This window comes from Anser cygnoides, chromosome Z (genome assembly GCF_040182565.1).
Source record: "Anser cygnoides isolate HZ-2024a breed goose chromosome Z, Taihu_goose_T2T_genome, whole genome shotgun sequence".
Taxonomy (NCBI): domain Eukaryota; kingdom Metazoa; phylum Chordata; class Aves; order Anseriformes; family Anatidae; genus Anser; species Anser cygnoides.
Window position 1 is genome coordinate 19,585,440 of NC_089912.1, and position 16,804 is coordinate 19,602,243.

Sequence of the window (16,804 nt, forward strand, 5' to 3'; positions counted from 1 at the left end):
AGACAGGATTGTAACTGATACCTTGAACATGTATTATAAACTATAATCCTTCATAGAATAGGTCTGTATATTGTTATAAAACAATAAATTTATTTGAAGTCATCCTCGTGTTTACCTGGCAGACAGCAAGAGCTGACAGCCATTTTACTGAGCTTTAAATTATAAAACACAATGACATTATATCACTGCTACATACATTATTCAGGTGACTGAAGCAAAGTGCTTTTATATTATCTTGTTCAAAGGCCCAGGAACAGTATGGAGCACATTCTGTATGCAGGATGTGTAAAACCCACAAATAATGCTGCCTTTGCATGGTAGAGGTTCACTTGTTACCTCTGAAGGTGTGGCATGTTCTCTGGCTTGTGCAGTTGGAAAAGGTGGTGGTAAGACTGAGAGAAGATGACCTTTGCCTTCCTGCTACAGTCCTCAGGTAGATCAGGCAGCTCTCTAGCTGTATCTCTAGGGCAAATGATCCTTAACAGATGTTTTCTAAGCAATAGGAAGCAGAAATAAAGTGAAGCATTAGAGTTCTGCAGCAAAGCAGATGAAAAGGATAACAAGTATGAAGGAATACCAAGAGGAAAATACCAACTGTAATAGAAATCATGTATCTTTTTTTACCTTTTTGTACTTGTATAGATAGCTACAGCACAATGGACTTGAAATGTGCACTGTGCAGAGTGTGACTTTTTAATACTATTGTAGTTGATATTAAAAATTATTGGTTTTCCATTTGGAATAAACCTGCTTCTGTGGGTGGGGTTTGTGGTGATTTAATGGTGGCAGATAGCTCAGCACCACCATGCTGCTCTTTCACTCTGCCTCAGAGAGACAAGGGGAGAAAATATGATGAAGAAAGGCTTTTGGGTTGAGATAAGGACAAGGAGACCACTCACCAATTACTGTCACAGGCTAAACACACTCAGTATAAGGGAGATGAATGTAATTTATTGCTGATTTTTAGCAGACTAAAGCAGTGAGATCTCAAAGCAAACTAAAAAAAAAACTTTCTCCCTCCATCCACTCTCTTCTATGTTCACCACCAAGCAGTGCAGGGGGAATGGGGAATGGGGGCTGCAGTCGGTCCATAATGCTATGTCTCTGCTGCTACTTCATCTTTACTTTCTTCCTCTGCTCCAATGCAGAGTCCCTTCCATGTCGTGCTGTCCTTCCCAAACTAATCCAGTACAGGCTTCCCACAGTTCTTGAAGCCTGTGGGTCCTCCACGGGCTGCGGCGTGGAGATCTACTCTGCCATGGGACCCATGGGCTGCAGGGGGACAGCCTGCTCCACCAGGGGCCTCTCCACAGGCTGCAGGGGAACTGCTGCTGCGTGCCTGGAGCACCTCCTGCCCTCCTGCTGCACTGCCCTTGGGGGCTGCAGGGCTGGTTCTCACTCCCCTCTCCCAGCTGATGTTGCACTGCAGTTTTTTTTTTCCCTTTCTTAAATCTACTCTCCCAGAGTCACAACCAGCATTGCTTACAGCTCGGCTCTGGCCAGCTGCGGGTCCCTTTTGGAGCAGCTGTAGCTGGCTCTGAGCTGATGGGGATCAGCCCTACCAATGGGGCAGCTGCTGGGCTCTGCTCACAGAGGCCATCCCTGCAGCCCCCTGCTACCAAAATCTTGTTGCAGAAACCTAATACCAGAGTGAACCTTAAAATCTAAGGGTTTACCCTGTGGGCCCCTCATAGGGCCCTTATGGGAGAAGAGGGGGGAATTATTCATCCAATCATATGCAAAGTACTGATGTAATTTTTCACAGTCTCTCTGAAACAAAATTATTTGAATTTGTTTCTTTTTCCATTCAGAATTTTTACTAAGCGTGATGTTTATGAAACAGTAATATTTTCTGTTTAAGTATAAAAGCTGTAGAAGTATTGTCAGCACACTGAAATATGGAACAGTAACAATGTCACAGTGCTGTGTGGGCCTTTATAAATGAACCTGAAAGCACTGGTATCTTTCTACTGAAGGTACAATCTGAATGTTGTAATTTTTGCAAGAGACTCTGCTGATACTTTAAAGTAGATTTTAAACTGAAAAATATTTCATGCCCTAATGTTTAGAAAACCACTTAAAGATTAAATCTAGTTTTTCTTTTTGAAAGGAATTAAAAATGACACCTTATTCTTCATGCAGTTAAACCTGAAGCACTTTCGACGAGGGAGGAGGAGGTCTGGTGCTGTTGTAGCACATACTGGATACTCTCCACATCAGCAAGATCCTCACGAAGTTCACAGGAACATTCCTCCTCATGCAAATGCACTCTGTCACTTCCATATTGCTGCCAGTATCAATCCAGCCACAGGTGAGAACCATGGTAAATCCTTGCTACTGGGCAATTACTGTTTTCTCTTAGGCATGCATTGTCTGCATAAGCTTTAATTTGTCAGTTCTGTTTATCTGATTGTGCAAAATGACTAGCGAGTTGGTTTCTTTTAATGCTTGGAAGAACCTTTATCCAGTAATAAAATTCTTGGAACAGATTTTCTCTACAGTAATCATGGCTGTCATCTTTTAACTGAAATTCACAGTGGTCTGAGGTGCAGTATTTGTGACTAGATTTACAAATTTAATGTTAATTTTGTTGGCTGCCTGCACTGTATTGTAGACGGCACAGTGATAAGAAGCTTGGAGATTTTTTTGTTTAAAATGTTACCTAATACTAAGTGTCTGAAGTAACCATGCATCTCCCTACTACTGTTCTGTCTCTGAACCAGGCAAAACACATCTGCATCTTGTGTTCCATAAGCTTGAATATTGTCTTGCTCATGCATTATGTTACAAGGCATTATGGGAAGAAAAAAAAAACTTCTAATAACTAATATTTCTGTTTTCGTAATTTTATGCCCATGCTGAAAATGAAGCATTATGTCCACCAATTGAAAAGCTGAATAGAAATGTGTTATTAAAGAGCCTTTCATTATGGTTTTACTGCTGTGATGTGTTTTCATGTGTCCAGACTTAAGTAGTTCAAGAAAAGGATTACGTAATATATTTGCCCATTAAGGCCCATCTTAAATTTAGTATTTTTAAATTGTTTTTTGTCCCATCTAACCATTGTTTGAAAGGCCACTTTTTGCTTTCATGCATTAGGTCATATTTGTAGCTGTACAATCTTTGGTATGATTACGAAGAACAATGAGTTTCCTTTATTGATGCTTTATTGAAGCAATCTGTGAACACTTTCTCCTGTAAGAAGATTAGAGTTAGTCTTCATCTTTTTTAGTATTAGCTCATGTTTCTTTCACAGATACATGTAGAATTTCATACAGTGTAACAAACAGACTTTTTGCTGGTTTGTGCTGTACCAGCAAGTTACTCTGTTTCTACAGGAAACATCTGCAGTCACTATATCTATTACTACCAAGTGTCTTAAAGGAATGTTTCTTTAAAGCTTCTTGGAAATTTGTAGTTCCCCTCCATGCATTCTGTATTGCCAAATGGTACAAGAGCTAACTAATCTTTTCATGTAGTTAGCACAGTCTTTCAGAATTCTTGTTTGCATCTGTTCTTAATGCACTTATTTTCCTGTTTGTTTATACATATCTAACAAACTTTAATTTGTTTTTAGTAGTCTTTGCAATATAAGTGTGCCCAACAAGCTCACAGAATAGGAAAAAATTAATTTTGGAAAAGAATGGTAAAATATTTTCCTAGGTGTCTAAGATTTAATTGTCCTTGACCTCTTTTTTTTTTCCCCCTTCTTTCTCATCTGTATTAGTATTATCCTTCTTGATACTGTGTTTTGAGTCATTTGGTCTTACTAGATTGGGGAATGAAAGGTTGTTCTTTATTGCAGAACCTCTGTTTGAAGCAGCTTTCACATTTTAAGCCTTAATTTGAAGATACCTGTTTTCCTTCACAGTCAAGTCCCTAAGAATGTCAGTTTAACCAGTTTTTCTAAGTAGTCCTTTTAGTTCGCTCTTACCTGGAAAAAAAAAATATATATATATAATTGTATTTTCTTTGATTTAAACCAAATCAATTTGTGATCTCACTCCAAAGTTTACTTTTATTACAATGTTCAGAGTACTTGACAAAAGATAAGTCCAGAGCAGCATTTTCTGTCCTTCATGTACCTTTTAGAAGGTAATGCTATCAAATAAAAAAGATCTTCGTTTTTATTGCATGTTGCCTGTTGTTAATTTTTGAACTTATTTTCTTAAAGAAACAAAATCCTTGAGAGTTTATTTAATATTTCTTAACCATTCCGTGATTCTGTAATATCAGTTTAAGGCTTGCATGGGCCTCTGGAGGCAATCTGGTCCAAGCCCTCTGCTCAGGCAAGCTCCCAAGAGCAGGTTGCCCAGGACCATGTCCAGGTGGCTTTTAATAACTTCAAGAAGGGAGACTCCATGACCTCTGTGGGCAACCTGTGCCAGTGCACCATCCATTTGCATGGTAAAGAAGTATTTCCTGATGTTCAGATGGAACCTCTGGTGTTCCAATTGGTGCCCACTGCTTCTTGTCCTGACACTGGGCACCACGGAAAAGAGCCTGGCTCTGTCCTCTTTTGCACTCTCCCTTCAGGTATTTGTACACATTAATAAGATCCCCTTTGGCCTTGTGTTCTCCAGGCTAAACAGTCCCAGATCTCTCATCCTTTCCTCGTAGGGGAGATGCTGCTGTCCCTTCTTCATCTCCATGACTCTTTGCTGAACTCTTCCCAGTAAGTCCACGTCCCTCTTGTTCTGGGGAGTCTAGAACTGGACCCAGTACCCCTGGTGGGGCCTCGTCAGTGTTGGGAAGGATCACCTCTCTTGACCTGCTTGCAGTGCCTTGCCTAATGCAGCCAAAAATAGTGTTAGCCTTTTTAGCAGTGAGGGCATGTTACTGACTTGTGCTCAGCTTCGTGTCTAACAGAAATCCTAGGTCCTTCTCTGCAGTGTTGCTTTCTAGCTGGGTGTCCCCTGGTGTGTACTGGTGGCTAGGGTTGTTCCTCCCCAGCTGCAGGACTTTGCACTCTTCCTTGAACTTCATGAGATTCTTGGCAACCCGTTTCTCCAGCCTGTCAAGCTCCCTCTAGATGGCTGCCCAACCCTTTGTTGAGTCAGCTGCACCCTCCAGTATTCAGCTTGGGTAGAGTTCATTCACTGAAAGGAATAAGTAGCATTGTTTATTGCTTGTTCTTTTATTTGGGAGGGGGTAGGGGCAGCCAAGATTATCAATCACTAGGCATATACAGAGAGAATTATTGAATCGAAAGACTTCAGAAGCTTTTTGGAAAAAGTGTGATTTATGAAGCAACTAGAGATTCTCACTAAGGATTTTACCCAGGACTGAGCATCAACTGGAAGTTGGAAATCCTCCAGAGGATGCATTAAAAGTTTCTATTTTCCAGAATAGAACAACTTTGGAGTTTTGAGGTAGGAGAATTGAGGAAAAAAAAAAAGTGATTTCTTTAGAGATTTTGTGCTACACACTAAAAGTGCATAGATTTGTATTCTAATGTGAGAAATCATCTTTCCAGTCCACCTTCTCGTTCATGTTTGCTGTAGCTTTGTCCTATAAGAAGTCAATGGACTTCTTTCTTCCAAGTTCTGCTTTTGCCAAATGTATTACCCTATTTTTGTGACTGTCAGTAATTGCTTTTTTCAGGCAGATGGACCATATTTCTCTAATATTCTCTTCATCCCCTCTCCCCACTATAAAATTGTAGGTAGTCATGCTGGTCCTTTCTTCTGTTTGTGTGCTCTGTTATTTTCTTAGGCTAGACTGCAGTGTAAGTAATTCAGAGACATCACTAGTATGAAAACAGTATTGGAATAAAAATATTTTGTCTCTTGGAGTATAGAATTTAAGTACCAGTGCATAAATAGAGATCAGAAGCAGAATGTCTATGGAGGCTTCTAGGTGGGAATCAAATGTGGGTTGAGCTTTTAGCATATTGCTGTATGACCCATTTGAAGGAATGACAGCAAATCACCTAGCTGCTTTCTTGCCACTCGTTTCAGATGATGTAACTTTGCAGCAGTCTGGTACTTGCTTCCTTTATTTACTTTGAGATTACTGATTTATTTTTCACAGCCACCTGGCACACTGGGTAGCATCATGTGGCAATGTAAACTAATAAAGGAATCTGTAGGAATCAGAAATCCTAGCTTTATGCAATAGCCTTACAGCACGTGTTTTTTGGTCACCCTGTTAGTTCTCACCAGTGTAAGCCCTGTTGTATGTGATCCTTGATCCTGCTGCAGCCTCAGTTCTGGAATAAAGATTGGGACATTATCTTCAAATTATTTGCTTTATTTTCTGAATCATAGTAGCAAAAAAACAAGGAAAATTAAAGTATATGCACAGTGTCATATTATGGAAACGTAGCCCAGAGTGGCTTAACACTGATGAGCAGCTCAGCACCACCATGTAGGACTCTCACTCCTGCTCCTCAAAAGCACAAGGGGAGAAAATATGACGAAAAAAGGCTCATGAATTGTGATAAGGACAAGGAGAGCACTCACCAATTACCGTCATGGGCAAAACAGACTCAGCATAGGGAGATTAATATAATTTATTGCCTATTGATAGCAGACTAGAGCAGTGAGAACTAAAAGCAAACTAAAAACACCTTTCCCACCCCATCCACCGTCTTTTATGTCCCACCCCCAAGTGGTGCAGGGGAATGGGGAATGGGGGCTGCAGTCAGTCCATAATACTATGTCTCTGCTGCTTCTTCATCTTTACTCTCTTCCTCTGCTCCAGTGTGGGGTCCCCCCATGTCATGCTGTCCTTCCGAAATTGATCCAATATGGGTCCTTCTCGCAGACTTCAGTTCCTGTCAAGAACTGCTCCCACATGGCTCCGTACCGCGGGGTCCATCCATCCCCCAGGAGCAAACTGCTCCAGCACGGGTCCCCCCCGGGTGGGCGGCAGCTCCCCCCAGACCCCCTGCTCCTGCGTGGGCTCCCCTCCACAGGCTGCAGCTCCGGCCCGGGGCCTGCTCCTGCGGGGGCTCTCCATGGGCCGCAGCCTCCTCCAGGCCACATCCACCTGCTCCACCGGGGGCTCCTCCACGAGGGGGCTGCAGCGTGGAGATCTGCTCCGTGTGGGACCCATGGGCTGCAGGGGGACAGCCTGCTCCACCAGGGGCCTCTCCACAAGCTGCAGGGAAACTGCTGCTGCGTGCCTGGAGCACCTCCTGCCCTCCTGCTGCACTGACCTGGGGGGCTGAGGGTCTGGTTCTCTTTACATTATCTCACCCTTCTCTCCCAGCTGCTGTAGCCCAGCACTTCTTTCCCTTCCTTAACTCTGCTCTCCCAGAGGCCCACCCAGCATTGCTCATGGCTCAGCTCTGGCCAGCAGCGTGTCCCTTTTGGAGCAGCTGGAGCTGGCTCTGCTCTGACATGGGGCAGTTGCTGGGCTCTGCTCACAGAGGCCACTCCTGCTGTGTTCCTGCTGCTAAAACCTTGCCACCTAAATTTGGTACCCAGTGCCATACTGTAGTCTTGATGTAAGCATACTGAAGAGCCTTCCCATATAACATTTCCTGTTGATAGCAACAAAACAATGTAATACTGAATGTAGATGATAGTGGTGAAAGGAATGACTAGGGGCAATACATTTATTCGCCTATTTCTGAGTGTATTTTTTTCCTCGTGGCTTTTCTGCTTGAACATAGTGTCTAGAAAATTATTTTTTTCCATACTACTTGGTTTTGAATTAAGTTGTTAATATTTTTTTCTGGTAGATATTCCTCTACTCCCATCTATCACATCTCTGAGTCTTGGTGAAAATGAAGAAAAAAGTGGACCTTTTGTTGTGCACTGGCTAAACAATAAAGAACTCCATTTTACCTTATCCATGGAAGTATTTTTGCAGCAACTTAAAAAGAATTTTGAACACCATTCTCCTGAGACAAATACAGAGGAATCTAATCAGATGGACAGCAGATCAGAAGAAGGTAATAGTCTTATCATAGACAAATGGCTTTCATTTTACAAAGTAATGTGTTCTTTCATCTTGAGTGAGAGGCAATTTAGAATGTAAGGAAGCAGACAGATTGCAGTATTATTTCTGTGAATTTCCTTCTTTCCAGTGGAAGTACGTAAGTGGCTCTTAAAAATGTGTATCTACAAATTGTTTGCTTTTTCCAGATATTTTGAGTAATTTACGCTGAAAACTAAAAGTGTATTGTTTTGACATGCTTAGGGAAGCTGATATAATCATAGAGCTAAGCTTTCTAGTTTTCAGTGTTAACCTAATTTAAACAGCTTTATATTTATGTTAATCGAATACGTAATGTTAGACATGGTTGGGAGATGACTGCTTTTGTTCTGCCTATGCATACAAAAATAGACATTAAATGGGGAAAGTCTCACTTAAGTGTCTGGTGAAATTATGGAGAAGATTATTCTGGAATTTAGTGAAAAACACCTAAAGGACAATGCAGTCATTGGTCAGAGCCAACATGGGTTCGTTAGGGGAAGGTCATGTCTAACAAACTTAGTTTCCTTTAATGACAAGATCACCCAGCTAGTTGACCAAAGAAAGCAAGTCGATGTAATCTTTCTGGATTTCAGTAAAGCTTTTGATGCTGTCTCTTAGAGTATCCTTCTGGACAAAGTGACCAGAATACAGTTAGATAAAAGCATGATATAATGGTGAGCAATTGGCTGATGGGTCAGGCCCAGGGGATTCTTGTAAATGGGGTTACATCAGGCTGATGACCTCTCGCAGTGGATTTCCCCAGGGCTCCGTTTTAGGACCGGTCCTCCTCAATGTTTTCATAAATTATTTGGATGAAGAACTTGAAGGTTTTCTGAGCGAGTTTGCAGATGATATCAAATTGTGTGGAGCTGTTGACTCTGTTGAGGGTGGTGTGAGGCCTTGCAGAGAGATCTGGACAAATTAGAGAGCTGGGCAATCACCAACAATATGAAGCTTAAGAAGAGCAAGTGTCGGATTCTGCATCTGGGAAGGGGCAACTCTGGTTATACATACAGATGGGGGGACGAGATGCTGGAGAGCAGCCTCACAGAAAGGGATCTGGGGGTTTTGATCAACAGCAAGCTGAACATGAGCCAGCAGTGCGCCTTGGTGGCCAGGAGGGCCAACTGTATCCTGGGGTGCATCAGGCACAGCACTGCTAGCTGGTGAAGGGAAGGGATTGTCCCGCTTTGCTCTGTGCTGGTGCGGCCTCTCTTTGAGCACTGTGTGCAGTTTTGGGCACCACAGTATAAGAAAGAAATAAAACTCCTAGGGAGTGTCCAAAGGAAGGTAACAAAGATGGTAAAGGGTCTAGAGGGAAAGATGTATGAGGGTAATCTGAGGTCACTTGGCATGTTCAGTCTGGAGAAGAGGAGACTGAGGGGAGGCCCCATCGCAGTCTACAACTTCCTCACAAGGAGAATGGAGGGACAGGCACTGATCTCTTCTCTCTGGTCACCAACAGTAGGTACCAAGGGAGTGGCTTGAAGCTGCAACAAGGGAAGTTCATACTGGATCTCAGGAAAAGGCTCTTCACAGAGAGGGTGGTTGGGCACAGAAACAGGCTCCCCAGGAAGTAGTCAGAGCACTGAGCCTGTTGAAGTTCAAGAAGCATTTAGACAACGTTCTCAAACACAGTCTGATCTTTTTGGGGTGGTCCTTTGGGGACCCAGGAGTTGGACTCAATGATCTCTGTGGATTCCTTTCAACTAGGATATTCTATGATTCTATGAAAAAGTATAAATATTTCAAATTCAAGTGCAAACTAAGTTATTTTGGTTTATTAGTGGTCCACTAAAGAACTTCTGGTTAAAACTTTCATTATTTTAAATTTGTGCTTGAATGAGTGATTTAGAAAAAGGTTGAAATGTGCTTCAATGCCTGAATGACCTTGCTTGTTAAACTTTAGCTTTTAAACATATTTTTGTGTTCTAGAGGTTGATGAAAATGGAGATGAACAAAAAGGAAACCAAGAGAAGAAGGAATTGGGTGATGAGAGAACTACTTCAGCATCAAGCCTTGTTCCTTTATCTTCTGCTATTGTTGATCATGAAATTGAAGTTCTGCTTTCTGAATGGAGTAAAAATGCTGATATGCTATTCAGTATACATCCTATGGATGGTTCATTGCTGGTATGGCATGTGGACTGGCTAGATGAATACCAGCCTGGCATGTTTCGACAGGTGCAGGTACTTTGCATTTTCTGGATTATGTACTTCTGTGTACAGAAAAGTATGTTGAGAAAAGAACTTTAATACTTGCTCTTAAAATTTTAAAATGCTTTCTTAAAATACCTTCTTTTTTAAACTTCCAGGTGTCATTTGTCTCACGGATTCCTGTTGCATTCCCAACGGGTGATGCAAACTCTCTTTGCAGAAGTATAGTGATGTATGCATGTACCAAAAATGTTGACTTGGCTATTCAACAAGGCAAACAAAAGCCTCCTGGCCTTACACGATCATCATCTATGCTTATCTCTTCTGGACATAGCAAATCAACCAACAGTTTAAAACTAAGTATATTCACACCCAATGTTATGATGATCTCCAAACATGCAGATGGATCTTTGAACCAATGGCTAGTGAGTTTTGCTGAAGAATCTGCTTTTTCAACTGTACTCAGTATTTCACATAAATCCAGATATTGTGGACACCGTTTTCATCTTAATGACTTGGCTTGCCATTCAGTATTACCGCTGCTGCTTACAACCTCACATCACAATGCTCTAAGTTCACCAGATGTTGAGAATGCAAAACAAGCAAATGATTCTTTAAAGTCTCAGGAGTCACCGTTAAGACTTCAGAGTAGAGGCAATGCAAGTATTACATCCCAGGATCCCAATGCAGTTTACAGTGAACTTATTCTTTGGAGAGTTGATCCTGTTGGGCCATTGTCCTTTTCTGGTGGAGTATCTGAACTTGCTCGGATCAATTCTCTCCATGTTTCAGCTTTTTCTAATGTTGCATGGCTGCCCACTCTTATACCCAGTTATTGCCTTGGTGAGTTCATTTTCCTGAGTTGTTAAGTATTCTAGAATAAAAGCAATATAGGCTGGTAATGCTATTAAGTAGGCAGTGTAGATATATGTATATATGAATAGGTTGAAAAAGAAATGTTAAGCATGGATCCCTTATTTCACATATTTTCAAGCTGCTTATATTTTGTAATTGTGTATTCTTGTTTAAAGAATTGCTGGGGGGTGGGGGGGTATGCCGCCTTTTATATTTGATATTTTAGGGGCTAATAAAGTCCAGCTGTTAGATGCTAATGTGTACTTTTGATTACAGAATGTGGTGAACACTTAAAAGCAGAGGTAGATTTTGCTCTAGTTTGCAAACCAAATTCTGATTTTCTTTTGTATTCTTTGGTTTGGTTGCTAAGCAACACTTTGTAGTTCTTGCCTGTGAACAGAAATAAACAAGACAGAATATTTCTCATTCTGTATTTCTTTCATAAATTTTAAATTTCTTCTCCTCAAAAAAGGGAGCCAGTTGGTGTTTAAATTCGAGTACTTTGTGCATTTATATTTTTCAGGTGCATACTGTAATTCTCCAAGTGCCTGCTTTGTGGCTAGTGACGGACAGCATTTGAGATTATATCAAGCTGTAATAGATGCTAAAAAACTTCTGTGTGAGCTCTCCAATCCAGAAATTTCTGTAAGTGAAAGCTGTCTCAAGTTTTTGAAGGTTGGAACTTCATTCAGTAATAATAGTTAGACTTATTAGAAACTAAGCTGGTTGTCAAGAATTTTGCAGATTATGATAGTTCAATTCTGCTTGTAAAACCGTAAGATAAAGCATTTTAGTGTTGTAGACATACTGCAGTTGAGACAATGTTTCAGTTTAGTGAAGGAATCGTAAACTGCTATATGTGAGGCATTCTAGATGATGGCTTTCGAGATGGCTTTGTAGGTTCTTGCCATTTTTTAATCATCAGAAATAAAGTGGCTCTCCATAAAACTAGGAATGTTTTAGTATTCCTGGTAACTTGCAGCTGGAGTATTTTTAATGCTTTTGTTTAACATTTGCTTAGATGTTGTATCTACTCAGCAGTCTGTGTTGCAGAAATAGACAAAAGAAGCATCTCGTTTGTTTGTTTTTAACAGAAATATGTTGGTGAAGTTTTTAATATCATAAGTCAGCAATCTACTGCTCGCCCAGGATGCATCATTGAACTGGATGCCATCACAGAGCTTGTAAGACCTTTATATGTACTCATTTTATACCATAACTACCTTGCTCAGAAAGTGTTAACAATAAAGGCTACACCTCTAGCTGTCTTTCAAGTAAAATTGAATGTTTAAAGATTGATTCTGACATACACTTGCTTTTGGTTTCATAGTACCTGGAAACAAATAAAACATGAATAATCAAAGTGTATCTTATTGAGAAACCTTTTTTGTTTTGTGTAACTTAGCAATCAGCTCAAAAGCTCGCATGTTAGAGAGAAACCTTAAGCAGTGCACTCTGATGTTCACTACTTGTGTGTATCTTTTACTTTCTTAGCATGGCAGAAAAACACAGTTGTTCCATGTTTTTCAAGAAGACTTCATTTTAAATAACCGGGAGAAGGAGATACCTGAAAAGAAAAACTATTTAGCAGACTCTGGTAAAGAATTCTTTTTTCATAAAATATTGAAGACAAATATTGTATGTGTATTCCACAGAACTTGTATAGGTTTTTGCATCTTTCTTTTAAGGTCTTTGTACGCTGAAGAAGAAATTCTAGTCTAATGAAAGTCATGGGTGTTTCACCTCCCTGGAGGGTAGTACTCAACCAAATTTTAGACAAGGTAGCTTTGTAAAACATTTTGTGGCTGATGCTGTTCTTACAGGAGGGGAAAGTGTTTGAAAAGTAGAACCTGTATGATGGGTATGATATAGTATACCCTACAGCAAACTTATCTGCGTCCTTTCTTGAAGGTTCTTTACATACTACTTCTATGATAAATGACATGCCAAATAAGCAACCCACCCAAAAAAAGACAACTTAAAAATACAATGCTGTGAATAGTGTATAGATATTGCATAGTTATGGTTTTAGAGGTTGTCATTCTATGCGTCTTAAGGTAGCTCTGAATTGCCTTGAAATAAAAGTATCAGTTTTTGTTGGTGGAGTTGGTCAGTAGTTTTGACATTTAGGCAACTCAGTGTTGTTTTGTTCAGTTCCGATGTAATGATTTGGAAAAAAAGGGTCAAAATAAAATTACAGCCTGTGATACCAAGTCATCTGCGGTGGTAATGGAAATGCTAAATAGAAGGAAGGAAAAATAAGGAACACTAACAAAATGTTGTGTAATATTGGCACATGAAATTATTTTTTGGTAGAAGACAAGGGAAACATACCAAGAAAAATGATCTGAACTGTGTATACAGTGCTTCCTTCTGAATTAGCTGTTTCTGCTCAAGGACATGTGGAGTAATGGAGATAATTTGTCCTAACTCTCGGTAGTGGTCAAAATATACAAATGGGATGTTGGAAATTAAGAACAGAGTAGACGAAAAAGAAGTGTTGTGCTAAAGCATAGATTTGTTGTGCATTTGCATGGAAGCTCTTCAGTCTTGGGTGTGCATTCTGGAAGTCTGTATGGGCTTCTGCCATGAAAGAAATTTGGCTAAATTTGCCCTTTAATACTGTGAATTAGAAGTGTGCCATTGACATATGTTCTCATTTCAAACTATCTAATACTTAAAAGCACATCAGTTTTAAGCCTCTGCTCTTTCCTTTTTAGTTAAGCACGTAAGTATTTAGCTCATACTGTTTTTTTAAAAAGAACAGTACCATAAGCAGCCCTGTGTGAGACCCACAGGGCAAATGTAGTTTATCCTTGATCATGTTTTATGTAGATGCATGCCTAAAAATGCAATTGTAAAGAAGGGTTGGAGGAATCCTGGAGAAAAGATTATACGTGGTTGTATCACTAAATTAACCATTCTTGCTTGGTCCTAATAAGTTTACTTCATTGCTAAGGAGGGAGAATGTCTGGGTGCACCCTCCAGAAATGGGCTGCTACTGATAACAATTCATGCCTTCTTCTCTTAATGGGTAGTACAGCAAATAATTTCTTAGGAAGAATCCTTTTTCCTCTTGTGTGTTCTAGACTATATAATCAATCTTGACTGGATTGTGATGGATGAACCTATTCGTTAGACCAAGCTGTGACTTTCCCAATTGTTGACATGTAATTGTTTCTGTAGATGTAACGTGTGTAGTTTTTGTACATTAAACGTAACAGCTGTACTGGGTCAGGCCAAATCTCTGTCTAGTTCACTGTCTCAACTCTTAGAGTGGCCAGCAACAGATACCTCTAAGAAAGTGTTAAGAGAGCAACCCATTAAAGGTGAGTAGGTAGAGCTGAGTGCACATTCTGGTACTTAGCTTTAAACATATGACAAATATTTTAACCGCTCTAAAAGAACATAGTGACTGTTATTAATGTGTGTGCCTATAATTGCAGGGGCTATTGCTTTTGATAAAATATTGATAAAACTAGTATAATCAGGTTGGATATATTCAGACTATTGTATTTGAGTATCAGCTGACAGTGGTTTATTATGATTACTTGCTAGCTGGCACATTTAGTTCTACTTGGAGTTGAATAATGCCTAAAGTATTCCTGTTCTGATTTTTATCAGGAAACCAGCAGAATGGATTCTCTGAAAAATTCTACTTAATAGTAATAGAGTATACTCAAAACCGTTCGTTACTACATATGTGGCACTTACACTTGAAGTCAATTCCTGTCTCAGTAGGTAAGCCCATTTCTGTGTAAGTTAGATTTAAAAAAAAAACAAAAAACAAACAAACAAAAACAAACAAACAAAAAAAAAAAACAAAAAAACCTCACTCTTGTGAATGTATCTGGTATTCAGAGTATTTGTATTTTAAATGGCGTTTCAGCTTTTTGTGAAGAATCTACAATTTTGTTACAATTTTTCATCACAACCCATTCTTCCTTGATCACTTCTTAATTTTCAGAATGGTGAAGCTTTTGAATTCATCCTGAGCCCTAACTTGTTAGTTTTGTGTATTTGAAGGGCAAACGTATTTATCTGGTTTTAATAGAGCCTAACAGTTCAGATGCTTTGCTTCTTAGAAATTTGTGTTCTACACAAATAGGTGTATATAGGTAAATTAGGTATATAGGTAGGTGTTTATAGGTAAATTATATTGGGCTATAGTGAAGCACCTAAACACGAGAGATTATGATTACAATTCTGGAAAAACTCTGAAGTTCTGAAATCTCTTGGTTCTTTCAGACTACAAAACTACCACAAAAATTATAAAACTAAGTACACAAAGATTATAAGGAAACAGAAATCCAACATTCATCACATACTGGACAAACCTGTTACAATGCACATTTCTGTGGTTTAAACCAAATTGTTGTTTATCTCACTGTTGCCTTCACAGGAAGAATTTTCAGTTACTTTAAGTATTATTGCAGTTAATAAATTTTTGAGATAACTAAAGATTCGAATTTTCTAATCTACTTATATGGTGAGGCCATTACTGGGAAGGTTTTTTTTTTTTTAAACCAATATATGTTTCAAATTCATACTTACACTGTTGGGTTTTATTAAAAACTTTTTTTTTAAAGTAATGAAGTATTCATATGACATAATCTTCGAGATCATACGTTTTAAGTGAATTTTGACAGAACTTTTCTGAAAAAATACTTTCCCCCAGTTTATGAGGTAAGACATGGAGGTCTGCATTTAATTTTCTCTTGCAGCAGATACTCTGTGCCTCATGAAGCATAAATTTCCACGGAAGCCCACATACCTACCTCTTTCTTTTGCAGTTTTGCTGTCTCTGGTTAGAGTTTGATTGTTTTAAGAGTTTAAGAGTTTCTTGTTTAAGAAGTTCTAAGCACTTCTAGATTTATGGAGTGTTTGAGGTGTGCTACAATTTCTCTTTACATCTGAATTTGGGAACACTTTTCATTGACAGGAAATTACAATTCTTAACATTTTATCTATCTTCTTGGAACTTATAACATGAGTGACACTGATAACTAGACTCTAGTTAAAAGAAATTACTGATATTTTTTTTAACTAACAGTGCAAACTTTTTTAGGTGAAAAGGTAGACTCAAATACACCTGACTTAACAAAACAAACAGAAGAACTGTATTCTTCACCGGATCCAGAGAAGATCCAGTCACCTTTCAATCAAAAGTATCAAGCCTGTAGAGCAAACCTTCAGAGCACCAGCTGGCTTACTCTCTCTTCAAAAATGGTGTATAGTCAAGAGTTGAATTTGCCAGAAGGAGTGGAGATAATAAGTGTTAAGCCCTCAGCAGGTTTGTGATTTTTATTTTTTTTATTTCTTATTATTTTCAGAATAAAGTGTGGAATTCTTGTATTTCTGATTTTGGCTTAAAATAGAAATGAATAGTTTGGTATTTGTTGTTAAAATTAAAATACCTGTAGGTAGATCTAAATGGTTTGCTAAAACCTGCTCCCCTGACTTTTTAATCTGGATCTTGGAAATAATACTAAAATAAAGTTTTTTGTGAAAGGCATAACATTTATTTAAACCCAGATTCTGAAAATGAAAGGAATTGTAGAAAAAAAAATAGTTTTAAAATCATTCATTAATTTTTGGTGGGATGTACACTTAAAATTTAAGGTTTCTATCAGAAGCCTCTCAAAAAATATTTTGAAAAGATTTTTAGATTTCTGAAAGAGAAATGCTTGTCTGTGTGTGAAACACAGACAATGTCTTTCCCATACAGTGCAAAACTAGCACCTAGAGATATTAATATTCAGATTTAAATCATGCAATTTAACTCCTTTCTAGAGAATGAAATGGAGACTAATAGTAAAATAATTTCACAGGATTTTTTTAATCTTGTAAAGCTCTGAGAACAA

General features: G+C 39.1%; 1 protein-coding gene across 3 annotated transcripts in view; it reads left to right on the top strand.

The window, feature by feature from the left end:
* The window catches only part of DMXL1 (Dmx like 1), an 89,941-nt gene that overhangs the window by 25,925 nt on the left and 47,212 nt on the right, over positions 1-16,804 (top strand). For all 3 annotated transcript variants that reach the window (XM_048055072.2, XM_048055073.2, XM_048055075.2), the window contains exons 9-17: positions 2,143-2,311; positions 7,691-7,903; positions 9,865-10,118; positions 10,244-10,928; positions 11,464-11,585; positions 12,035-12,124; positions 12,435-12,537; positions 14,565-14,681; positions 16,009-16,233. In XM_048055072.2, the coding sequence (XP_047911029.2) occupies positions 2,143-2,311; positions 7,691-7,903; positions 9,865-10,118; positions 10,244-10,928; positions 11,464-11,585; positions 12,035-12,124; positions 12,435-12,537; positions 14,565-14,681; positions 16,009-16,233 (1,978 nt within the window). The remainder of the gene's footprint in view (positions 1-2,142; positions 2,312-7,690; positions 7,904-9,864; positions 10,119-10,243; positions 10,929-11,463; positions 11,586-12,034; positions 12,125-12,434; positions 12,538-14,564; positions 14,682-16,008; positions 16,234-16,804) is intronic.